Source organism: Bufo bufo, chromosome 2 (genome assembly GCF_905171765.1).
Source record: "Bufo bufo chromosome 2, aBufBuf1.1, whole genome shotgun sequence".
NCBI lineage: Eukaryota > Metazoa > Chordata > Amphibia > Anura > Bufonidae > Bufo > Bufo bufo.
Genome location: NC_053390.1, coordinates 497,584,409 through 497,611,706, shown reverse-complemented (window position 1 = coordinate 497,611,706; position 27,298 = coordinate 497,584,409). Strand labels below are relative to the sequence as shown.

General features: G+C 44.5%; 1 protein-coding gene across 2 annotated transcripts in view; it reads left to right on the top strand.

Moving 5' to 3' along the window:
- Positions 1 to 203: 203 nt before the first annotated feature.
- Positions 204 to 27,298, top strand: part of ARHGEF18 (Rho/Rac guanine nucleotide exchange factor 18) — a 620,551-nt gene continuing 593,456 nt past the window's right edge. For both annotated transcript variants that reach the window (XM_040417798.1, XM_040417797.1), the window contains exon 1: positions 204 to 357. In XM_040417798.1, the coding sequence (XP_040273732.1) occupies positions 204 to 357 (154 nt within the window). The remainder of the gene's footprint in view (positions 358 to 27,298) is intronic.

Sequence of the window (27,298 nt, the reverse complement as noted above, 5' to 3'; positions counted from 1 at the left end):
CAATATAATAAGTATAATGAGATTACTTTGATTCTGTTATTTTTGTATGTTACTCTTTGTATCTGGGCATTCAGTAGTTAAATATTTCTCTTTTGTCTAGGAATTACACAGCAGCCAGAACAGACTCTTATAGGATGTACCTCCCCCTGCAGTCAGCCCCTAATTTGGAGCTCTAATGGGAATCCTGGGCTGTTTTGGTCCTGATGGTTCACATTGAGCCTGACGTCTGCAGGCACACAGTTGGTTTAAATGTCTCTTTGAAACAGCAGCTCGTTTTCAAAATGTCTGACTCCGTTTTGAACAACTCTTGGCCTTCTTTCTCTAAATTGTGGATGAAGAGATGGTCGTTTAAAAGAGGTAAATGTTAACAAAAAAGTGCATGCGTGTGGGGGGGTCTGTCATTGAGCAAAAGTGCAGAAGGATTTGACTAGTTGTATGAAACAGGTGGCAATGACAAAAGACGTGCACAGATAATCTCAACGGCATAAAGTAAAATAATATGAGAGAATACATTTTATAAAAATAATAATATTTAGACATTGTGCATAGCTTAATAATATAAAACAGTGATATTAATGACTTCTGTTCTTGTATGAATGTAATTATTTACATATTATTTCAGTTATTTTATTACCTATTTTTATCTGTTGTGTGTACAGAGTTATATATATTTGTGTGGTCAGCATATTCTGCAACTTAGCAAAACTTAAGTTGCTGCTGGTATGCAACTTTAAGAACCCCCTACATGTACTTAATTTTATTGGGGTCTTTTTTTTTTATAGACCAGCATTTTACACCGGTCTTTGATATCCCTGTGTGCTGCTGGAGGATGCGCCTAATTTATGACTATTCATAAATGTATCTAGGTCATAGAAAAAGTAATAATTTATGAGGAGGCTCATCCTCTGGTAGTCTGCGCACCTAAAGCTCGGAGCTGCCGTAGATTGCAGTCTTCTTTTACATCAGAAAAGAAGATAAATATGCTGTGCTAGGTGCTCATCCTCACCATGCCCCCTTTTCATGAAAACACAAGGTTTGCAACTTTTAATGCCAGAAAACTGGCATGGAGGGAAATATAAATCCCCCCCCCCATGTTTTAATGCTACAAACTGCAGGGTGTTGTGTCTAGACTTTCGGAGCTAGAGTATAACTTGTACAGACCTTGTGAAGTGACATTATATGAGCATACTTGTCGCTAAGATACGGTTGGCACATGAATACATTTTCTGCTCTTCTTAAGACATGTATAAATCTGAAAGTCATAACTCTCATGCTGCTTATTTTGTCATGTAAACCACTGCACTGTCCTGTTATTTCCTATGACCTTGGAGAATCAGCTGCCTTTGAAAGTCTGTACAGTTCATAAGTGTTTCCTCTATTCTGAGAGCAGGTTCCTCTTACTATGCCTGGATTTGTGGAGCAAAAGCAAAGCAACTATAGTATACCACACTGAGGCTCTATTGCTGTCTGATTTTTCGACTTTAACGTATTTGATATTACACCACATTACAACTTTTTTATATATAAAATTAATTTAATACCCCAATCTACTTTAGATTGCAGCACTTACAAGAGGACCAGTCAGCTTTTTTGATATGCTTCTTTTAGTAAATAATTATATCTCCCATGATATAATTCTGAAGCATCTTTTCTTGTAACTACTGTATGTTTTGCTTTTACTCTGGCATTCCTCCTAAAATTTACTAATAAATTGACAACCTGGTGTTACCAATTGAGGAAGTGTCCCAATATGACTGACACTATAAAATCTGTTCTGACAGCATTACAGTGTGTAGGAGCATACCTCCTTGACAAGGAGAAATGGTAACACCTTTTTCATGAATTTCAAAGGAGAAATATGGGCAGAGTGCAGAAACTATACTACAGAATTGTTCGTTTATGGGGAAGAAAGTTTTACTAAAACAAATGTGTTAGAGGAGCTGACAAGGCCTATTGAAAATAAAGTTGATCCCAGTCTATATGTTTTAAAAGATAAAACATTAAACTCAAGCAAATTAAATGAGTTGTCCAATTTTTAACACTTTTTTTGTTTACCTCCACTCCACCAAACCTGTGGAGGGAGGCATACTTTCTTTTACCCCACCACTCAGCTCCGGTTCCTTTGGTCCACTGCTGCGTTTGCTGTGCTCTGGTCCCCGCTTCTCAGAATGGATGGGATCACATGTTCTGCTGCAGCCAAAAACCGGCTGTAGAGTTGACATGTCCCCTAAGTGGCAAGTCACTGGGTTACATGCCACTTGTATCACTGTAACCAGACTTTGACTGCGTCTTATAGTCCGGAAAATACGGTATATATGCAGTACTCCAGACCTGGGGGATCTGCAATTGTTTAATGTTATATATGCAATGTTATGTAATGTAATGTGATGCTATACTATTCTAGCAGAAGTAATGGTTGGCAATGGTTGGCTTGAGCTGGGCTATAGGGGCTCCCCTCTTGATAGGAGTGGGCTGGTCCTGCTTCCTACCAGGAGGGGAGTTTCAGTCTAGCTAAAGAAAGGAGAAGAGAGTGGCGTTCCTGTTCGGATATTGGGGGAATGAGGAAGCACGTGTCAGAGCTCCCAGGAACCATATACTATTCCCCTGTGAGGGAAACTCATGAACTCATGATATTATCTTCCTGTGGGAACAACTTAATCCTGCAAGACAAGACAGCAGAGTGATCAGCAAAATGCAGCTTTACAGACACTGCTTTAAAGTGATGGAATACAGCTCAGACACTATCACCTACCTTAACTATCCCTAGTCCAGACAAACATTAAAGGGGTTTTCTGAGATTTTTTATACTGATGAACTATCCTCAGGATAGGTCATTAGTATCTGATTGGTGGGGGACAGACATCTGGGACACCCGGCGATCAGCTGTTTGAGAAGGCAGTGGCACTCCTGTAAGTGCTGTGGCCTAAACAGCTGATCAGCAGGCGTCCTGGGTGTCAGACCTCCACCTATCAGATACTGATGACCTATTCTGAGGAAAGGTCATCAGTATCAAAATCTCAGAAAAACCTTTTAAGCCTATACCACAATGGACACCTTTATCCACATATGCTTGCTAGTGCCAGCCTATTGCCATCCAACCTGCTACCATACCTCCTCACCTGGTGCCAGAGAAACTGCAATTTGTATTTATTGCTGCTGCTGCCATGTTTGCACTTTCTAACCCCCTCTACCGATACTGAATTCAATTTCAGTTGGGATTACACATTTTCGATATAAGCAAAACAGGTGAACTGTACGTGGATGTTCTGCTGAGAGTAATAAAGTCTGCAGGTACATTGCCCGTATGTAATTACATAATGCATCTCAGTCGCTCTAATGTGACACTGCCTTTCTGAATGAAACACACAAGCTTTAACATCCACAGTCACCATTTCACAAAGTATCAAAATCTTTATTTAAGAACATTAAAACTTTAATCCAGTAAAAGAACCGGCCTGAGCTACTACAAAAGCTAATGACAAATAATCACTGGTACAGTAAAAACTTTATGGAAAACATAAGGGCAATAAATAGCTCTTTTGCATTTATATCAATAGTTCTGATATTGCAACTGCTTCGGGATATGGGCCCTTTCAGAATCCATGGTCAAATATATCATATAATAGATGCAAGAAAATATGCACAGTTGTATATTCTGGGGACAGCACAGGCAACTCATGAGAGACTTTCAATACATGAAAACTGTAGTTGCAACAATCAACTTATGAACGAAATAGAAGTTTTATTAAATGAAATAAATGGCTCTTATAGATTGTTGTATGAAGTAGAACCAGAAGCATGTACAGAAGCAATCCATAATGGGACTCACATGAGGAAATTTAATGGCGATTAAACATGAATGCTCTCAAGAACAGCAACGATATAGTAACCCAAGGTTCAGTGAGGTTGCTATCATGTTTGAAAGTAATAATGGAGAACCTTCATTTCAGAGGAATATATTAGTTCATTTATGACCCAATCTGGCAAGGCCTGGAGCCATCACGACAAAACAAGTTAATATACTTTACAACAATCTTGATTTTATGGTGTAGCCAATGTTTTTTCCCCATGCACAGACCTGTATCAGCCTAATGCAGCTAGCTGATTAATTATATCAGATGTAGGAAGGCTCAAGGGACCGTCGTTGAAGGAAGGTATGTGTCACCGAGGTTCCTGGCCTCGGTGGAGTAAGAGCCAGTTTTCAGCAGTTGCAGTTTGACACCTTGCTATTTAGTATAGCTGTAATAGCTGATCCGGGGCTGCTCTTACTGGGAGTAGTCAAAGTGCTGGGTGGGTAACTACTCCCCAAGTTACAGGCCGGTTCTTGACTGGCCTATATAAAAAACCCAGCCAACAGTGTCAGCTGGTGGTAATTACCTCTCTCTCTGACAGAGGAGCTCTGGAAATCACTGGATTAGGATCTGAGCCGTGTGCTAGGCTAGAGGCCTGAGTTTGGGAGGTCTGCTCTGTCCTGAGCAATGCCAATCGGGTGTGAACTAACACCTAGGGTAACAGGTGACTCTTTTGCTGTGTGAACTGTCTACAGTAGGTGTAAACGAACACCAAAACTGCAAATTGACTGTCGTACAGTTTTGTTGCCATAAGTGTGAATAAAACACTGAAGTTTTTGAGTTACAAACTGGTCTTTGCCTCTATACTGCGTCCACTTGTCCTGTCTACCAGAGCGAATCCCCACACAGAATGAATAAAAAAAAATCTTCAGAGTTGAAAAATATAGCGGTCAAATGGATCATCTACATTCCAAAGCTGAGGAACAAGGCGTAGCGGTTACCCCGGAGCGTAGAGGGGTCTCCATTGCTGGAGGGTATCCTTTACCCGATCGTTGAGGAGTCTGCTCAGCATCTAGTAGTGATCGAAGTGATCCAGTTTATCTTCAAATTAGATAAATTCGAATAGTGTTTAAATTCTTTCAAAAGATTTGGTAGTGATATGTGGGGGCTAGTAAGAAAAAAAAGGAGGTAATCTGCGTATGTTGCTACTTTATGTGAGATTCCCTGAATCTGTATCCCAGTTATGTCGTGTTTAGCTCTTATGTGACTTAGTAGTGGTTCTAGACAAAGAATAAATATCAAGGGGGCTAGGGGGTACCCTTGTCTTGTACCGTTTCTTATCGAGAAAGGCGCTGAAAACTGGCCATTCACCTCGACTGATGCTGTGGGGTTCGAATATAGGTTGTGAATGTGGGCCATCATTGCCTCCCCCAACCCTATATGCCCCAGTGTTTCAAACATGAAGGCCCAGCCCAACCCTGTCAAATGCTTTGTTGGCATCGGTAGAAAGAAGAAACATGGGAATTTTAGATGTTATCGCATGGTATATCAGATTTATAGTCAGGGGCGTACATAGAAATCACTGGGCCCCATAGCAAGAATCTGAATTGGGCCCCCCTAACCCCGCCCACTACCCACCCCTGGCCCATCCCATCTCCTGTTCTGGCTTCTCCCCTGCCACACTCCCATTTGCCAATAAAGAAATGTGTACATACATTCGTACGTATTCATACTGACCCAGAGAATGAAGGGCACAGGCCAGTTTTGCGGCAAAGGGAATGCTGTAGGAACAAAACCCTGTGGTATCTGAATCTATGGATATTCCATAAAAGTTTTATCTGCAGTCCTATGTAACACTACAAATAACACAGTAATAACTCTCTGAGTACAGATAATGTAGTAGATGTCATCTGTAGTCCTATCTAACACCACAAATAACACAGTGATGGCTCTCTGATTACCGAAAATATAGTAGTTACCTGCAGTCCTATGTAAAACCACAGATAACACTAGTGCAGATCATGTGGTAGTGTTACCTGCAGTCCTATGTAAAACCACAGATAACACTAGTGCTGATCATGTGGTAGTGTTACCTGCAGTCCTATGTAAAACCAAAGATACTACTAGTGCTGATCATGTGGTAGTGTTACCTGCAGTCCTATGTAAAACCACAGATAACACTATTGTAGATCATGTGATAGTGTTACCTGCAGTCCTATGTAAAACCACAGATAACACCAGTGTAGATCATGTGGTAGTGTTACCTACGTTCTTAGTGTGACTCCCTGGGTCTCTCCTATGGACTCCATGCTGGTGGCGCTGCCTCCTCTTCCATCTTCTTCTTCTTGCCCCACACAGAACCTCCTGATGCAGCTGCATCAAGACATAGGAACACTGTGGGCATTGTGATGGTGACGCACACACACACAGGGACACACATACATACAATAAATATGATCACCAACATATTTCCTCAAAAATTTTATCTCTGGGAACTCCTTCAAGACTGTTGGAAGACCATTTCAGGTGACTACCTCTTGAAGCTCATTAAGAGAATGCCAAGAGTGTGCAAAGCAGTAATCAAAGCAAAAGGTGGCTACTTTGAAGAACCTAGAATATTACATATTTTCAGTTGTTTCACACTTGTTTGTTATGTATATAATTCCACATGTGTTAATTCATAGTTTTGATGCCTTCATAGTCATAAAAATAAAGAAAACTCTTTGAATGAGAAGGTGTGTCCAAACTTTTGGTCTGTACTGTATATACACTGCCTGTCCAAAAAAAAAAGTCGCCACCTGGATTTAACTAAGCAAATGCCTCCAAAAAGCCTCCTATTGGATAATTACTGCAATGGCGATTATCTTTCAGCTGGCAACAAGTCATTTAACCCCAACTGGTGCAATGAGTTGCTTCTCATTTCTTAAACAACCATGTTGAAAGACGCATCTTGTGGTCGTCGAAAAGATGTTAGTCTGTTTGAGAAGGGTCAAATCATTGGCATGCATCAAGCAGAGAAAACATCTAGGGAGAGTGCAGAAACGACTAAAATTGGGTTAAGAACTGTCCGATGCATTATTAAAAACGGGAAGGATAGTGGGGACCCATCGTATTCGAGAAAGAAATGTGGAGGGAAAAGAATCCTGAATGATCGTGATCGGCGATCACTTAAACGTTTGGTGAAATCAAATCAAAGAAAAACAACATTAGAACTTAGGGCTATGTTTAATAGTTAAAGTAAGAGCATTTCCACACGCACAATGCAAAGGGAACTCAAGGGATTGGGACTGAACAGCTGTGTAGCCGCAAGAAAACCACTAATCAGTGAGGCAAACCAGAAAAAAAGCCTTCAATTTTCTAGGAAGCATAAAGATTAGACTCTGGAGCAATGGAAGAAGGTCATGTCTGATGAGTCCAGATTTACCCTGTTCCAGAGTGATGGGCACATCAGGGTAAGGCTACTTTCACACTAGCGGCAGGACGGATCCGACAGGCTGTTCACCCTGTCGGATCCATCCTGCCGCTATATTATTGACTATAATGGGGACGGGGCGGAGCTCCGGTGCAGCACGGCAGTTCGCGGTGAAAGGCCACCGGACTAAAAAGTCGGACATGCAGTCCTTTTATTCCGGCGGCCTTTCGCCATGCACTGCCGTGCTGCGCCGGAGCCCCGCCCCTGTCCCCATTATAGTAAATGGGGACGGAGAGGCGGTCCGGCTGCATGGCGAAAAAAGCGGCAGGAAGGATCCGACAGGGTGAACAGCTTGTCGGATCCGTCCTGCCGCTAGTGTGAAAGTACCCTAAGAAGAGAGGCAGATGAAGTGATGCACCCATCATGCCTAGTGCCTACTGTACAAGCCTGTGGGGGCAGTACTATGATCTGGGGTTTCTGCAGTTGGTCAGGTCTAGGTTCAGCAACAGTATGTGCTCCAAGAATGAGGTCAGCTGACTACCTGAACATACTGAAGGACCAGGTTATTCCATCAATGGATTTTTTCTTCCCTGATGGCACGGGCACAGGGCTTTTTTTCTGGCGGAACGCACCGGAACGGCGTTCCGCCACCTTTTGACATCGCAAGCTGCGATGTATCAGCGGGGAGGGACTGGGAGGAGGAGCTGGGGGCCGGTGCGTTCACTGTGCTCCGGCCCCGCAGCTCCAGTAGAGACTTATAAAATGTTTAATGAAATGAATAATGATTCCTGCTGCCCCTCAGTAGTATAACATTCAATGTATTTGTACTCACAGCCGGCTACTGACATCGTAATCCAGGCCGGCCGGGCAGACGAGCGGCAGCGTCACTGACTGACGTCACCTGCCTGGGCCGCCTGCTTCATTCATAAAGTAGGCGGCGCACTCACGTGACGTCAGTCAGTGACGCTGCCGCTCGTCTGCCCGGCCGGCCTGGATTACGATGTCAGTAGCCGGCTGTGAGTACAAATACATTGAATGTTATACTACTGAGGGGCAGCAGGAATCATTATTCATTTCATTACACATTGTATAACTGTAGTGGAGCGGCAATGGGGGGTCTGTGGATGACACTGTTATGGGGTGGGGGGGGGGGGTATATGGATGGCACTGTTATGGGGTGGGGGGGTCTGTGAATGGCACTGTTATGGGGTGGGGGGGTCTGTGGATGGCACTGTTATGGGGTGGGGGGGGGGGGTCTGTGGATGGCACTGTTATGGGGTGGGGGGGTGTGTGGATGGCACTGTTATGGGGTGGGGTGTCTGTGGATGGCACTGTTATGGGGTGGGGGGGTCTGTGGATGGCACTGTTATAGGATGGGGGGGGGGGGGTCTGTGGATGGCACTGTTATAGGATGGGGGATCTGTGGATGCCATCCCCAGATCCTCCACCCCATAACAGTGCCATCCTCAGATCCAGTGCCATCCCCATCTGGGGGGTTTCTTTGCTGGGCTGGACTTTTATAGCCCCCCCCCCCCCCCCCCCCCCAATTTTACTTGCGGTCCTAGGGTTGGGTAGAGGGGGCGGTCCTAGGGGTGGGTAGGGGGCGGTCTTAGGGGCGGGTAGGGGCGGTCCTAGGGTTGGGTAGGGGCGTGGCCAGGGGAGGGGGGGTGAGTTCCACCACCTTTTCTCTGAGAAAAAAAGCCCTGCACGGGCATATTCCAAGATGACAATGCCAGGATTAATCGGGCTCAAATTGTGAAAGAGTGGTTCAGGGAGCATGAGCCATCATTTTCACACATGGATTGGCCACCACAGAGTCCAGACCTTAACCCCATTGAGAATCTTTGGGATGTGCTGGAGAAGGCTTTGTGCAGCAGTCTGACTCTACCATCATCAATTCAAGATCTTGGTGAAAAATTAATGCAACATTGGATGGAAATAAATCTTGTGACCTTGCAGAAGCTTATCGAAACAATGCCATAGCGAATGTGAGCCGTAATCAAAGCTAAAGGCGGTCCAACGAAATATTAGAGTGTTTGACCTACTGTTTTAGAGTGGTGGCGACTGTTTTTTTGGACAGGCAGTATATATATATATATATATATATATATAATAGACACATATATACACATACATTCATACAGATACATAGACACACACGTATATAGTCAGGTCCATAAATATTGGGTCATCAACACAATTCAAAGGTTTTTTGGCTCTATACACCACCACAATGGATTTGAAATTAAACAAACTAGATTTGCTTTAACTGCAGACTGTCAGCTTTAATATGAGGGTATTTACATCCAAATCAGGTGAACGGTGTAGGAATTACAACAGTTTGCATATATGCCTCCCACTTGTTAAGGGACCAAAAGTAATGGGAAACTTGGCTTCTCAGCTGTTCAATGGCCAGGTGTGTGTTATTCCCTCATTTCAAGTGTGCTATTTGCATTTGGAATCTGTTGCTGTCAACTCTCAAGATAAGATTCAAAGAGCTGTCACTATCAGTGAAGCAAGCCATCATTAGGCTCAAAAAACAAAACAAACCCATCAGAGAGATAGCAAAAACATTAGGCGTGGCCAAAACAACTGTTTGGAACATTCTTAAAAAGAAGGAACGCACCGGTGAGCTCAGCAACACCAAAAGACCTGGAAGACCACAGAAAATAACTGTGGTGGATGACCGAAGAATTCTTTCCCTGGTGAAGAAAACACCCTTCACAATAGTTGGCCAGATCAAGAACACTCTTCAGGACGTAGGTGTATGTGAGTCAAAGTCAACATTCAAGAGAAGACTTCACCAGAGTGAATACAGAGGGTTCACCACACGATGTAAACCATTGGTGAGCCTCAAAAGCAGGAAGGCCGGATTATAGTTTGCCAAACGTCATCTAAAAAAGCCTTCACAGTTCTGAAACAACATCCTACGGACAGATGAGACCAAGATCAACTTGTACCAGAGTGATAGGAAGAGAAGAGTATGGAGAAGGAAAGGAATTGCTCATGATCCTAAGCATACCACCTCATCAGTGAAGCATAGTGGTGGTAGAGTTATGGCGTGGGCATGTATGGCTGCCAATGGAACTGGTTCTCTTGTATTTATTGATGATGTGGCTGCTGACAAAAGCAGCAGGATGAATTCTGAAGTGTTTCAGGCAATATTATCTGCTCATATTCAGCCAAATGCTTCAGAACTCATTGGAAGGCGCTTCACAGTGCAGATGGACAATGACCCAAAGCATACTGCAAAAGCAACCAAAGAGTTTTTTAAGGGAAAGAAGTGGAATGTTATGCAATGGCCAAGTCAATCACCTGATCTGAATCCGATTGTGCATGCATTTCACTTGCTGAAGACAAAACTGAAGGGAAAATGCCCCAAGAACAAGCAGGAACTGAAGACAGTTGCAGTAGAGGCCTGGCAGAGCATCACCAGGGATGAAACCCAGTGTCTGGAGATGTCTCTGCGTTCCAGACTTCAGGCTGTAATTGACTGCAAAGGATTTGCAACCAAGTATTAAAAAGTGAAAGTTTGATTTATGATTATTATTCTGTCCCATTACTTTTGGTCCCTTAACAAGTGGGAGGCACATATGCAAACTGTTGTAATTCCTACACTGTTCACCTGATTTGGATGTAAATACTCTCATATTAAAGCTGACAGTCTGCAGTTAAAGCAAATGTAGTTTGTTTCATTTCAAATCCATTGTGGTGGCGTATAGAGCCAAAAATCTTAGAATTGTGTCGATGTCCCAATATTTATGGACCTGACTGTATATCCATCTACACACACATACATGCATGCATATACACACACACACACACATATACACTCACCTAAAGAATTATTAGGAACACCTGTTCTATTTCTCATTAATGCAATTATCTAGTCAACCAATCACATGGCAGTTGCTTCAATGCATTTAGGGGTGTGGTCCTGGTCAAGACAATCTCCTGAACTCTAAACTGAATGTTAGAATGGGAAAGAAAGGTGATATAAGCAATTTTGAGCGTGGCATGGTTTTTGGTGCCAGACGGGCCGGTCTGAGTATTTCAAAATCTGCTCAGTTACTGGGATTTTGACGCACAACCATTTCTAGGGTTTACAAAGAATGGTGTGAAAAGGGAAAAACATCCAGTATGCGGCAGTCCTGTGGGCAAAAATGCCTTGTGGATGCTAGAGGTCAGAGGAGAATGAGCCGACTGAATCAAGCTGATAGAAGAGCAACGTTGACTGAAATAACCACTCGTTACAACCGAGGTATGCAGCAAAGCATTTGTGAAGCCACAACACGCACAACCTTGCGGCGGATGGGCTACAACAGCAGAAGACCCCACCGGGTACCACTCATCTCCACTACAAATAGGAAAAAGAGACTACAATTTTCACGAGCTCACCAAAATTAGACTGTTGAAGACTGGAAAAATGTTGCCTGGTCTGATGAGTCCCGATTTCTGTTGAGACATTCAAATGGTAGAGTCCGAATTTGGCATAAACAGAATGAGAACATGTATCCATCTTCTGATGGCTACTTCCAGCAGGATAATGCACCATGTCACAAAGCTCGAATCATTTCAAATTGGTTTCTTGAACATGACATTGAGTTCACTGTACTAAAATGGCCCCCACAGTCACCAGATCTCAACCCAATAGAGCATCTTTGGGATGTGGTGGAACAGGAGCTTCGTGCCCTGGATGTGCATCCCTCATATCTCCATCAACTGCAAGATGCTATCCTATCAATATGGGCCAACATTTCTAAAGAATGCTATCAGCACCTTGTTGAATCAATACCACGTAGAATTAAGGCAGTTCTGAAGGCAAAAGGGGGTCCAACACCGTATTAGTATGGTGTTCATAATAATGCTTTAGGTGAGTGAGTGTGTGTATATATATATATATATATATATACATTCACACATACACAACCATACATAGATATATAGACACATATATACATGCATACATACAGTCAGGTCCATAAATATTGGGACATCAACACAATTCTAGCATTTTTGGCTTTATACCACCACAATGGATTTGAAATAAAACGAACAAGATGTGCTTTAACTGCAGACTGCCAGCTTTAATTTGAGGGTATTTACATCCAAATCAGGTGAACGCTGTAGGAATTATAACAGTTTGCATATGTGCCTCTGACTTGTTAAGGGACCAAAAGTAATGGGACAGAATAATAATCATAAATCAAACTTTCACTTTTTAATACTTGGTTGCAAATCCTTTGCAGTCAATTACAGCCTGAAGTCTGGAACGCATAGACATCACCAGATGCTGGGTTTCATCCCTGGTGATGCTTTGCTAAGCCTCTACTGCAACTGTCCTGCTTGTTCTTGGGGCATTTTCCCTTCAGTTTTGTCTTCAGCAAGTGAAATGCATGCTCAATCGGATTCAGGTCAGGTGATTGACTTGGCCATTGCATAACATTCTACTTCTTTCCCTTAAATAACTCTGGTTGTTTTTGCAGTATGCTTTGGGTCATTGTCCATCTGCACTGTGAAGCGCTGTCCAATGAGTTTTGAAGCATTTGGCTGAAAATGAGCAGATAATATTGCCCGAAACACTTCAGAATTCATCCTGCTGCTTTTGTCTGGCCTTCCTGTTTTTGAGGCTCACCAATGGTTTACATCTTGTGGTGAACCCTCTGTATTCACTCTGGTGAAGTCTTCTCTTGATTGTTGACTTTGACACACATACACCTACCTCCTGGAGAGTGTTCTTGATCTGGCAAACTGTTGTGAAGGGTGTTTTCTTCACCAGGGAAAGAATTCTTCGGTCATCCACCACAGTTGTTTTCTGTGGTCTTTCTGATCTTTTGGTGTTGCTGAGCTCACCGCGCGTTCCTTCTTTTTTAAGAATGTCCCAAACAGTTGTTTTGGCCACACCTAATGTTTTTGCTATCTCTCTGGTGTGTTTGTTTTGTTTTTTCAGCCTAATGATGGCTTGCTTCACTGATAGTGACAGCTCTTTGGATGTCATCTTGAGAGTTGACAGCAACATATTCCAAATGCAAATAGCACACTTGAAATGAACTCTGGACCTTTTATCTGCTCATTGTAATTGGGATAAAGAGGAAATAACACACACCTGGCCATGTAACAGCTGAGAAGCCAATTGTCCCATTACTTTTGGTCCCTTAACAAGTGGGAGGCACATATGCAAACTGTTGTAATTCCTACACCATTCACCTGATTTGGATGTAAATACCCTCAAATTAAAGCTGGCAGTCTGCAGTTAAAGCACATCTTGTTTGTTTCATTTCAAATTCATTGTGGTGGTGTATAGAGCAAAAAATGCTAGAATTGTGTCGATGTTCCAATATTTATGGACCTGACTGTATGTATATATATATATATATATATATATATATATATATACACAGTTGCAAGGAAAAGTATGTGAGCCCATTGGAATTATATGTATTTCTGCACAAATTGGTCATAAAATGTGATCTGATTTTCATCTAAGTCACAACAATAGACAATCACAGTCTGCTTAAACTAATAACACACAAATAATTAAATGTTACCATGTTTTTATTGAACACACCATGTAAACATTCACAGTGAAGGTGGAAAAAGTATGTGAACCCTTGGATTTAATAACTGGTTGAACCTCCTTTGGCAGCAATAACTTCAACCAAACGTTTCCTGTAGTTGCAGATCAGACGTGCACAACGGTCAGGAGTAATTCTTGACCATTACTCTTTACAGAACTTTTTCAGTTCAGCATTTTCTTGGGATGTCTGGTGTGAATCGCTTTCTTGAGGTCATGCCATAGCATCTCAATCGGGTTGAGGTAAGGACTCTGACTGGGCCACTCCAGAAGGCGTATTTTCTTATGTTTAAGCCATTCTGTTGTTGATTTACTTCTATGCTTTGGGTAGTTGTCATGTTGCAACACCCATCTTCTGTTGAGCTTCAGCTGGTGGACAGATGGCCTTAAAGGGCTTCTGTCAGCCCACTAAACCGTTTTTGTTTTTTTTTGTTTACTAATAATCCCTATACTGCGAGCTCTGCATACATAAGTTAAATAATCATTTCTGTTCAGTAGAATTTGCTAAAAAGCGATTTTTAAAATATGCAAATTACCTTGCTACCAGCAAGTAGGGCGGCTACTTGCTGGTAGCAGCCGCATCCTCCGACCCTAATGACGCCCCCTCCGCATTGCGATTGACAGGGCCAGGGAACGGAATCGTTCTCTGCTGGCCCTGCCTGTTAGCATTCAAAATCTGGCGCCTGCGCCACGGCCGTACCTATCTTCAATCTGCGCAGGTGCACTGAGAGACGGCCACTCGCTCGGCTGCTCCATCCTCAATGCGCCTGCGCCGATGACGTCACATCTACACCCGGCGCAGGCGCATTGAGGAGAGAGCGGCCGCCTCTCAGTGCGCCTGAGCAGATTGAAGATACGTACGGCCGCAGCGCAGGCGCCAGATTTTGAATGCTAACAGGCAGGGCCAGCAGAGAACGATCCCGTTCCCTGGCCCTGTCAATCACAATGCGGAGGGGGCGTCATTAGGGTCGGAGGATGCGGCTGCTACCAGCAAGTAGCCGCCCTACTTGCTGGTAGCAAGGTAATTTGCATATTTTAAAAATCGCTTTTTAGCAAATTCTACTGAACAGAAATGATTATTTAACTTATGTATGCATAAATCGCAGTGTAGGGATTATTAGTAAACAACAAAAAAAACAAAACGGTTTAGTGGGCTGACAGAAGCCCTTTAAGTTCTCTTGCAAAATGTCTTGATAAACTTGGGAATTCATTTTTCCTTCGATGATAGCAATCCGTCCAGGCCCTGACGCAGCAAAGCAGCCCCAAACCATGATGCCCCACCACCATACTTCACAGTTGGGATGAGGTTTTGATGTTGGTGTGCTGTGCCTCTTATTCTCCACACATAGTGTTGTGTGTTTCTTCCAAACAACTCAACTTTGGTTTCATCTGTCCACAGAATATTTTGCCAGTACTGCTGCGGAACATTCAGGAGCTCTTGTGCAAACTGTAAACGTGCAGCAATGTTTTTTTTGGACAGCAGTGGCTTCCTCTGAGGTATCCTCCCATGAAATCCATTCTTGTTTAGTGTTTTACGTATCATAGATTCGCTAACAGGGATGTTCACATATGCCAGAGACTTTTGTAAGTCTTTAGCTGACACTCTAGGATTCTTCTTCACCTCATTGAGCAGTCTGCGCTGTGCTCTTGCAGTCATCTTTACAGGACGGCCACTCCTGGGGAGAATAGCAGCAGTGCTGAACTTTCTCCATTTATAGACAATTTGTCTTACCGTGGACTGATGAACAGCAAGGCTTTTGGAGATACTTTTATAACCCTTTCCAGCTTTATGCAAGTCAAAAATTCTTAATCGTAGGTCTTCTGAGAGCTCTTTTGTGCGAGGCATCATTCACATCAGACAATGCTTCTTGTGAAAAGCAAACCCAGAACTGGTGTGTGTTTTTTATAGAGCAGGGCAGCTGTAACCAACACCTCCTCTCATCTCATAGATTGGACTCCAGTTGGCTGACTCCTCACTCCAATTAGCTTTTGGAGATGTCATTAGTCTAGGGGTTCACATACGTTTTCCACCTGCACTGTGAATGTTTACATGGTGTGTTCAATAAAAACATGGTAACATTTAATTCTTTGTGTGTCATTAGTTTAAGTAGACTGTGATTGTCTATTGTTGTGACTTAGATGAAGATCAGATCACATTTTATGACCAATTTGTGCAGAAATCCATATCATTCCAATGGGTTCACATACTTTTTCTTGCAACTGCATATATAGAAAAGAAGAGAGTTGGGCAGCACAGCAATCTCTGTAGTATAGGTGGAGTGCCAGCGGCTGAGGAGGCGATCCCCCTCCAAACAAATAAACTGAAGAAAATCCATGGCACATCCAAGGCGTAAAAATCAATGTAAAGGCTTTATTCACCAGACACGCAACATTTTGATCCGCTTCCTGGGATCTTTCTCACTGCTTGAGAAAGATCCTAGGAAGCGGATCGAAACGTTGCGTGTCTGGTATATAAAGCCTTTACATTGATTTTTACGCCTTGGATGTGGCATGGATTTTCTTCAGTTTATGGCCTCATGCACACGACCGTATTTTTTCACGGTCCGCAAAACGGGGATCCGTTGGTCCGTGATCCGTGACCGTTTTTTCGTCCGTGGGTCTTCCTTGATTTTTGGAGGATCCACGGACATGAAAAAACAGTCGTTTTGGTGTCCGCCTGGCCGTGCGGAGCCAAACGGATCCGTCCTGAATTACAATGCAAGTCAATGGAGACGGATCCGTTTGACGTTGACCCAATATGGTGCAATTTCAAACGGATCCGTCCCCCATTGACTTTCAATGTAAAGTCAGGAGTTAATATACCATAGGATCGGAGTTTTCTCCAATCCGATGGTATATTTTAACTTGAAGCATCCCCATAACCATGGGAACGCCTCTATGTTAGAATATACCATTGGATTTGAGTTAGATCGTGAAACTCAGATCCGACAGTATATTCTAACACAGAGGCGTTCCCATGGTGATGGGGACGCTTCAAGTTAGAATATACTCAGAACTGTGTACATGACTGCCCCCTGCTGCCTGGCAGCACCCGATCTCTTACAGGGGGCTGTGATCCGCACAATTAACCCCTCAGGTGCTGCACCTGAAGGGGTTAATTGTGCATATCATAGCCCCCTATAAGAGATCAGGGGCTGCCAGGCAGCAGGGGGCAGACCCCCCTCCCCAGTTTTAATTTCATTGGTGGCCAGTGCGGCGTCCCCCCTCCCTCCCTCTATTGTATTATTTTCATTGGTGGCACAGTGTGCGCCCCCCCCCCCCCCCCCCCCCTCCCTCTATTGTATTATTTTCATTGGTGGCACAGTGTGCGGCCAACCCCTCCCTCCCTCTATTGTATTATCATTGGTGGCCAGTGTGCGCCCCCCCCCCTCTATTGTATTAATATCATTGTAATTCTGTTGTAATGATTAAACTGTCTGTGCAGAGTAGGAGGCGTGGCCTTCCATGCGCTCTGGGTTCCATTGTGCCATGGGCCCCATAGCAATGGCGTGGTCTGACTATATTGGCGGTACGCCACTGTTTATAGCCCTAGTGTTGTCTCGGGCTTCCCTCAAGGGCATGATGCCAGTCTGATCTTAGTGTATGAGTTGCTGCATGTGTGGAATGAGGCGGGTAGCTAGAATTTATGAGGGAGATAATTCGGTAGCTTTGACATTGAGATGGGTCCTTTCCTTCCTTGGGAATGACTGTGATGTGGGCCCGGAGTGTATCGGGAGGTGAGGTACGAGTTGAGGCGAAAGAGTTGAGTGGAGACAGAAACTGTGAAGACAGAATGTTGATAAAAGTTTTATAATATGTTAAGGGCAGGCAATACGGGTCAGGGGGCTATGCCCATTTCGGAATCCTTGATGGCTAAGGTTAATTCAGCAGCAGATAGGGGAGATTCTAGAGCAGCGATTGCTTCCGCCGATAGGCGGCCTAAGCTCAAGATGACAGATATGTTCTGAGCCGTGGGGGATTGTAAGTTATACAAAGACTGATAGTACGATCTAAAGGCTTTGGCTGTCTTTTGGGGCAAGGTTACTCGCTGACCAGAGCTATCCGCAAGAAATGGTACATAAGCGTGTATCCTAGTCTTTTGCAATGCCCTTGCTAGGGTCCTTCCGGGTTTGTTCCCGTGCTCATAATAGTGTCTGTGGCATATAACTAAGTTGCTTTCGCCTTAGACATACATAAAGATCGGACCTGCACCCTCTATTGTGTCAATTCAGCTCCCAGGTGTTTGTCCAATGTTGATTTGTGAAGTTGTTCTAGATTGTGTATTCTGGATATGAGGCCAGTGAACACTGCCGTTCGTTCTTTTTTTATTTGGGTTCCCAGTTTAATGAATGTGCCCCTGATATAGCATTTGTGTGCCTCCCAAACGGTAAGGGGGTCGCTGTCTGAGGTGGTGTAAAGTGAGAAGTAGTCAGTCCAATTTTTCTGAATCTCTGTTGTGACCTGTGGATTTTGTAATAGAGAGTCATTCAAGTGTTAGTGCCACGCTCTAGTGTGAAATGTCGGTAGTGTAATTGTCATTGATATTAAGGCGTGATCGGAAAAGGTAATGGGATCAATCTCTACTCTTTTTAGTTGTTCTAATCTGGTGTGTTGTATGAGGAAGTAATCCAATCTACACTGCGTACAGAATTATTAGGCAAATGAGTATTTTGACCACATCATCCTCTTTATGCATGTTGTCTTACTCCAAGCTGTATAGGCTCGAAAGCCTACTACCAATTAAGCATATTAGGTGATGTGCATCTCTGTAATGAGAAGGGGTGTGGTCTAATGACATCAACACCCTATATTAGGTGTGCATAATTATTAGGCAACTTCCTTTCCTTTGGCAAAATGGGTCAAAAGAAGGACTTGACAGGCTCAGAAAAGTCAAAAATAGTGAGATATCTTGCAGAGGGATGCAGCACTCTTAAAATTGCAAAGCTTCTGAAGCGTGATCATCGAACAATCAAGCGTTTCATTCAAAATAGTCAACAGGGTCGCAAGAAGCGTGTGGAAAAACCAAGGCGCAAAATAACTGCCCATGAACTGAGAAAAGTCAAGCGTGCAGCTGCCAAGATGCCACTTGCCACCAGTTTGGCCATATTTCAGAGCTGCAACATCACTGGAGTGCCCAAAAGCACAAGGTGTGCAATACTCAGAGACATGGCCAAGGTAAGAAAGGCTGAAAGACGACCACCACTGAACAAGACACACAAGCTGAAACATCAAGACTGGGCCAAGAAATATCTCAAGACTGATTTTTCTAAGGTTTTATGGACTGATGAAATGAGAGTGAGTCTTGATAGGCCAGATGGATGGGCCCGTGGCTGGATTGGTAAAGGGCAGAGAGCTCCAGTCCGACTCAGACGCCAGCAAGGTGGAGGTGGAGTACTTGTTTTGGGCTGCTATCATCAAAGATGAGCTTGTGGGGCCTTTTCGGTTGAGGATGGAGTCAAGCTCAACTCCCAGTCCTACTGCCAGTTTCTGGAAGACACCTTCTTCAAGCAGTGGTACAGGAAGAAGTCTGCATCCTTCAAGAAAAACATGATTTTCATGCAGGACAATGCTCCATCACACGCGTCCAAGTACTCCACAGCGTGGCTGGCAAGAAAGGGTATAAAAGAAGAAAATCTAATGACATGGCCTCCTTGTTCACCTGATCTGAACCCCATTGAGAACCTGTGGTCCATCATCAAATGTGAGATTTACAAGGAGGGAAAACAGTACACCTCTCTGAACAGTGTCTGGGAGGCTGTGGTTGCTGCTGCACGCAATGTTGATGGTGAACAGATCAAAACACTGACAGAATCCATGGATGGCAGGCTTTTGAGTGTCCTTGCAAAGAAAGGTGGCTATATTGGTCACTGATTTGTTTTGTTTTTGAATGTCAGAAATGTATATTTGTGAATGTTGAGATGTTATATTGGTTTCACTGGTAAAAATAAATAATTGAAATGGGTATATATTTGTTTTTTGTTAAGTTGCCTAATAATTATGCACAGTAATAGTCACCTGCACACACAGATATCCCCCTAAAATAGCTAAAACTAAAAACAAACTAAAAACTACTTCCAAAAATATTCAGCTTTGATATTAATGAGTTTTTTGGGTTCATTGAGAACATGGTTGTTGTTCAATAATAAAATTAATCCTCAAAAATACAACTTGCCTAATAATTCTGCACTCCCTGTAGAATATGAGTTGTGGGGATTAGAATAAAATGTGTAGTCTCTACCTGTCGGATGTAAAAGGCGCCATGTATCTACTAGTTGGTGCACGATATAACAATAGGCCAGCACTACTCACTGTTGGTTCAGTATTTCCAGTTTGTGGTGGTGCCTGCAGCATTGGATCCCGGTCCAGAGGTTCCCGTAGTTGCCAGCGATAAATAGAGAAGCCACGGCACTCCAATGGATAAATTCTCAATTCCTTTATTACACCTTAAGGTGTAATAAAGGAATTGAAAATGTATCCATTGGAGTGCCGTGGCTTCTCTATTTATCGCTGGCATCTACTAGTTGGTGGGCATGAAGGAGTTTCCTTAGTCTGTACTGTGTAGAATGAGGTAAGTATGATTGACGCTTAGAGGAGTGTAATATGGGGGGAAGATCGCTCCAATAAACCAGGTGCATGAGCCAGCCCAGGGTTAAAGAAAACAGATGTTTATTTTCCTAAACAAAAATAGGTACAGCTTCCAGCAGCCAAGGTCCAAACAAACCCAACTTAAAGTCTGCTTAGTTCAGCACAACATAATCAATAGAACAGTCCGTTCAAAAATAAAGGTATTTTTACCCTGGGCTCTTTTTAGTCCTTGGTAGATTTCAGTCGGCTTTCCTGCCAAACTTTCCACATGTCCTCAATTTCCAGCTCTGTTCACAGCCAGCCACATCAGTGCTTCCACCACACCACACACTCCACCCCCTCACTCACTTCCTTTTCCTCTTATCAGGAGAGTGAGTTAACCCTGTGGGTACCGGATCCCAGGTAGTGCTTTCTTAAAGGCACCACAACCCAAATAATTGTGATACATATCTGTCACTGAGGACCCAACCTTGGCGTCCTCTACAGGAGTCAATGAGGATGGAGAAGGGAAGAAGAAGTCAAATGAGACTAAGTCTCTACAGTAAACCTAAAAGTTGGATGTAACTCTATTTAACTGTGAATCGCCCAACCTGGCTGTCACAGCTGCCAAAGGGGCGAAGAGCACAGTACCCTAGTGGGGGAAAGTGGAACGGCTGGCCGATCAAAGAGGAGCCTTAGGGGGATATCCATGGACCAACCTAAAAACTAGAGCTATCTACTTGGGGAAACCCTGGTCTATTGGGTGAGTGGATAGATGAAGAGGGGAGAAAGCAGGAATACGGGTAACAAGAATCTAGCATCTCAGTTGTTACTACAAATCCCATTTCCTCCTCCTCAGGTGTGGAGAGGATGCAAGCTCAGAGAGGGTCCTTAGTTAGATAGGGTATACTGCAAGACCCTCAGGGGAGACCATCTTGTTCCAAACGAGGAGTCTCCTATTAACCAACCCTGTGTCTCAGCTTTAACGGGGGGTGGGGGTACTTTATGTTGCATTGTAGAAGGACCTTGCGGACAGGACCAATTGTTTCCAAGGTGACCATTCGATGTACGTTGGGGTAGAAGTGGACAGTTCCTCCAGGTCTGTTCGCCTCTCGGATTTAGGGCCTGAAGTAGCGGTGGTAGTGTCCAGTCTGGTATTGGAATCTGTGGGATGTTCAAGAAACGGAAAGCTTCAGGAAGGTCCTCCGGAGTGTAAATAATCATGAAAAGTCCTTACTTGCTTGCTTAGGATAATGTGGAAGGGGTGGCCCCAGCGGTATGAGGCCCCTGCTTCTTTTATTGCATCCAGCAATGGGCAAACTAGCCTACGCAGATAGAGGGTTAGACGGGAGACATCTGGTAGAATGGTGATTGGCATGACCCCATAAAGAATCTCTCTTTTCTCCCAGGCTCCACGGAATATATCCTCTTAAGGCTGAATGCACACGGCTGTGTTCTGCGGCCGAGAGCGGTCCGTGGTATGCCGGGCTGGATTCCTGTTCAGAGCAGGAGCACACGGCGTCATTGGTTGCTATGATGCCGTGCGCTTCATGCCGCCGCTGCTGTACAGTAATACACTCGTATAGATCATACGAGTGTATTACTATAGTGCAGCGGCGGCATGAATCGCACAGCGTCATAGCAACCAGTGACGCCGTGTGCTCCTGCTCTGAACAGGAATCCAGCCCGGCATACCACGGACCGCCCTCGGCCGCGGAACACGGCCGTGTGAATTCGGCCTAACTTGTAGAAGTGTACCTGGCAGATTACATCACAAGGTTTTTCTGAGTCACGGTTCCTCGGGCCCACCGTTCTGTGTACTCTGTCTAATTTGATCTCAGTTCCCAACAGTCTGTCCAGTACCTTGTTGAAGATAGTTGCTACTGATTCATACAATAAGTCATTAGTGACTGATTCTGGAATATTTCGGATTTTACGGCGTCCCTTATTTTCCACATCATCAAGGTGGAGAGAAAAATCCTTGAGTTGAGTAGTATGAGTGTCTATGGTGGTAGAAAAAGAGGACATTGCAGAGTATTGCTGTTTCAGTGTGGTAACTATCATTCAGGGACTGTACGGTCTCATGGACTGCCTGTAGGGCGTGGGCCTGTTTAGTTTCTATACGTGCCACTTGTGATTCCAGGTCCAATCTGGTGAGCAACGGCCTCACCATCTCCCAGAGTTCTGCCAGTGTGCGGTCCAGGGAAGCTGGGGGGGGAGAGCCTCTATGTATATTATCAGGTGGCTGTGAGGGTGTAATAAATATGGCTGGTGTGCCCTGGCGGAGTGATGGTGTTTCAGCCACCACCAAGAGGGAGGCTGGTACCTGTGGTGTGGTCTGAGCTACCAACCTGGAATCCCTCTGTTGGTCACCACTGGGTCTAGGCATCCTGGAAGCTAGAGTAAGCCGCCGTCCCCAAGCGTGTCTGGGTGGTCTCCTCCTGATACAGAGGTAGAGAATGATGGTGGAGGTAGGTGAGTCTCAGCGTTATGCTAGGAGGCTCTATGGCGCCCGAGCGCTGGTGTAAAAGGCGCGGCTGAGGAGCGCAGTGGTGCTGCTAGGGCCGCCATTACTGAGGCCTCTGAGTACGCCGGCTCCACCGTTCCGGAGCGTAGGTATCTGCCTATTGATTGTTCAGGAGGGGCCACTGACTGACTCCTGGATCTCCTTCCCTTTGACATGGCCCATCTGATAAGGTGAGATCGAGTTCCCTGGCAGTTTATCTGGTGTTGGTCCCGGTGCCCCAAGTGCGTGCGACTTCACTCCGCCATGCCAAAACCACGCCCCCCTGGAACGAAGTTTTATGCAAATAGACTTCGGATTCGCTCATCCCTAAATATTATAGATGCATCTGGTGGCTGAGATGACTTCTAGACACCGAGGCAGGCCAGCCAACATCCTTGTTAACTGGACACCTGGCTTCTTGAGGACGGTGCAGGGAGCCATATAATTAATCACCTTGTAGTGTCTTGCTGCTGTCTGTCGCTGTGTGAATGGGTAATATTTGCATGTATCTGTGTAGTGAACCCCCAGAATAAATGTTACTGGTGGCACCCCAGTCCGACACTGATTGTAGTCCTCTCATACCCCCCATACCTTGAAATATCCTCTGATATCCAATAATACCTGCCTGGACATGGTGAGAGTTGTAATCCTCTCCTCTTATACCCCTTGCTGAAATGCCTTCTGATATCCTATAATAAAGACCTGGCCATGATGGGATTTGAAGTTTTCTTCTCCTCAACCTCATTCTTGTAATATCCTCTAAAATCATATAACAGCCTCAACATGCTGGGAGCTGTAGTTCTCTCCTCTAATACCCCCTCCCTTCCTCTGATATCCCATAATAACAACCTGCGCATGCTGATATTTCCTCTGATATCCCATAACAAGTTGTGCATGCTGGGAGTTGTAGTACTCTCTGATTATACCCCCCTGTAATCTTTCTTGACGCTGTTATATAGATTATGCTTTCTGTGTGTTGTATTGTCACCCACTGTCCCGGGTATTGTGTCCTCCTTTTGAAGGTTATGAAAGTGGTCACCCTAACCTATTATATAATGGACGATCTACATGTAAGGTTTCCACTTTTCCCAGCAGATTATAGTAATACCGGCTAGGCCGGTGGTTTACCAGGCAGGTGGCAACCCTAGTGGAGACCCTGCACCCCACCGATTAGCTGTTTTCAGGAGCCTAGATTCAAAACAGTGGATAGAGCCAAAAGCGAAAGGCTTTGCTACCATACTGCAGCTTGTAATGGGGTGGTGCTGCCCCTTTAAATTATTTCATTAATGCTTTCAGTGTAAGAGCCCTGTCCCTGAGAGTGCAGAGGTAGCCCAGCAGTCATGTATGATGTCTGCTCTCTTTACTTGTCTTCTTGTATCTGATGTGTGAAGGGGCCCAGCACCAATCAGGGATGTGGCTGATGATCAGATGTCTAGGCTCAGTCAAGGAGACAGCAAGAGGCAGTTGAGGGGAAGATGACAGTTGAGAGGAGAGAAGAGCGTGTCTAATGGCCTCCATAGCGTGGCCCCCGACAAGACAACCCTGATCCACGTGTCCCACCACATCTTATTAGTGTCAGTTGTCAGAAACTACAACCGAGTGCTCTCAGGGTGAGATTTGTAACTATAGGGCCATGTGCCTCAGTGGAAGACTGACACCATCAAGCTGTTTACCTGATAGACTGTTCAGTTGCCCATAGCAACCACCAAGCTTATAATAACAATGTAACCATCAAGCTTTGTGCCCAATGGTGACTGTGCCTCCTGCTTAGGTAAAGTCAAGATGCAAGTGTCTGTTTCATGGCTGCGCCATACTTAAGTGCGGTCGCAGGATAGGCTCGAGGGTCACATATAAAACTGACCACACCATGCTGTTAGTCTGTTCATTTACATGGTGCAGTCTGGAAGGGGTTAAGCAAGAGCCAAAGGTCTCGGTACTCAGTGTCAGCAACTAGACCAATGGCTGTCAGTAACAGAACAAAAATGCTCCCCCGAAGGATGAAACCCTGCGATCATCAGGGGACCAAAAATATATGGCGGTCATCCAAACTGGAGTATATTAACAAAGTGCTGTCAGGAAGGGGTTAAGGACCTCTGCAGTAAGGCACATTGACAGTCACTAAAGGGTTAACCCTTCAAAACACTGCCACCAACACTAGTCATAGACACCTGTGACATCACAAGTACATGTGTCATAAGGGAAGAACCCTTGTAAAAGGCGGGTGAGCGGCCATATTTGGTGCCATACTTGATGGCCTGAGGACCTTGAGCTTGACTACCCCGCCCACCGCACCTTGACGAAATTTGGAGGATCTAGCAGGAAGCCCATTGCCCAATGGGAGGAAAGGGACATCCTCCTAGCCAACCAGATCAGCCCGACTGCTGCACCTCCCCCCTTACTATTTATGTGGCAGACACATAGTGGCATTACCCTCTAAGCCCAAGGGAAGGGCAGCCCTCCAGCCATGGTTCCCTAGAGGTTTCCTCCACAGGGGTTTTTCCTCACCTGAGTGCTGGAGGGTGACTCTCCGTGAGTCGGGGGTTTGCCATTTTTAATATTTAAAATAAACAATTTGGCCATTTATTCCCCAATTAATGTGTTATGTGTCTTTATTTTGTGTTCTTTGGTTTCAGGGGTGTATGCATGATTTTCTCAGAAAGGAGGTAAAAGGGGTATTCCCATCTGGGACATATATGGTATATATTGATAGGATGTGTCATAAATGTCTGATAGGTGCGAGTCCCACCTTTGGGACCTGTTCATATGTCCAGAACAGGGGTCTGACGTAAAAGGAGAGCACATTGCGCATGCTTGGCATCCTCTCCATTCATTGCTATGAGAGTTTCAAAAATAGTGAATGCACTCACCTGTTTTTGGACATCCCATAGGGGAGAATGGAGAACAAGCAGCACAAGCGCAGCCACCTCTCCATTCACTACTATGGGACTCCTGAAAATAGCCAAACCAGAGCTCAGCTATTTTCTGAAGTTCCATGGCAGTGAATGAAGGGTAGCCGCACATGCGTGACCTGCTGTCTGTACATGAAGGGGGCATTCTATGGATATGTCATAAATGTCCCAAATGTAAATACCCCTTAAAATGAAATTCATTATGAGCATTGGTAGGACTCTTAGCAGTGTTAGGAGTCCGAGCACCATTGCACTGAATGAGAACAGTCGCTAGTGACCCCGAGGGTAAACTGTTTAGGTGAATGCTGTGGGGTGAATTGATCAGTCTTCTACACCTGTCTTATGGCATTGTAAAGTTGCAAATTTAGCTACTTGTCTTATTTTGTACCTACATTGGAACAATGCCTGGTCTAAATGTATAAATGTGTATTATATATGTAATATTAGAGGATTACATACAATAAATAATAACATAAGCGCGCCTCCCCTTGAGGAATGGGTTCTCATATATCAAAGCTATCTACCAGTAAGACTGTCTTCATTGCCCATAGCAACCAATTAGAAAGCAGCTTTCAACTGCCAACCATAGTTAGTGCCATCCACACCATTCCTACAGTTCTTACAATTGTGGGTCCCTTGTGTTATCCACAGTGTCCCCATTAGAGATAGTGAGCGAAAACGGGATAAGTGCCAACCAGTGCCCCCAAAAGTTTAATCTGCTGTCTCCGTAACTGGAAGCTATAGTTCCCAAAGAAATCCCAGCAATACTGACCACCACAGGTGTTATCCACAGTGATGCCAAAGGGTGATAGCCCCAGTGCCCCATAACTGCTAGACACTGTACCTCCAAAATTAAAAGCCACAGTACCCCCAAACTGCCTGCCACTGAGTCTCCATAAGTGAAATCCACACTGCCCCTACCATTCCCAGCAATATTGCTAACATAGGAGCTATCCACACTCATGCCAAAGGTGACTACTAGAGATGAGTGAATCGAAGCTGACGAAGTGGAATTCGATCTGAATTTCAGGAAAAATTTGATTTGCAACGAATGCGAATTTCCTCGCGCTTCATGGTAACGAATCGCGATTTTTCCTATAATGGCAGCCACACGTGTGAGGACATGGGGCAAGAAACTCTGGTAAGGCGGCATGACCCATAATGCCATGCATGCAGCCAGCCAGCCCTGTGATGTCACAGCCCTATAAATACGGTGGCCATCTTGGATTCAGACATTTTCCAGCGTGCGGAGTGCAGGGACAGACATGAGAAAGCGCTAGGGACAGGGATAGGAAAAACTTCATTGGGACAAAAAAAAAACGATTTATAATTGCAGGGAAAGGATAGGGAGGAATCATAACAGCATCTTAGTGCAGGGGGAGACGTCAGAAGGCGCTAGGGACAGTGCTAGAAAAGTTACAAGTGCAGGAAAAGATTATTTGGGGATCCAAATAGCCTTTATATAGCTCTGTCATTCCAGCAATTTGTTCTTGGGATGCAAGTGCTATGTTGAAAAATCTTTAGTGGCTTATATCTGTGGAA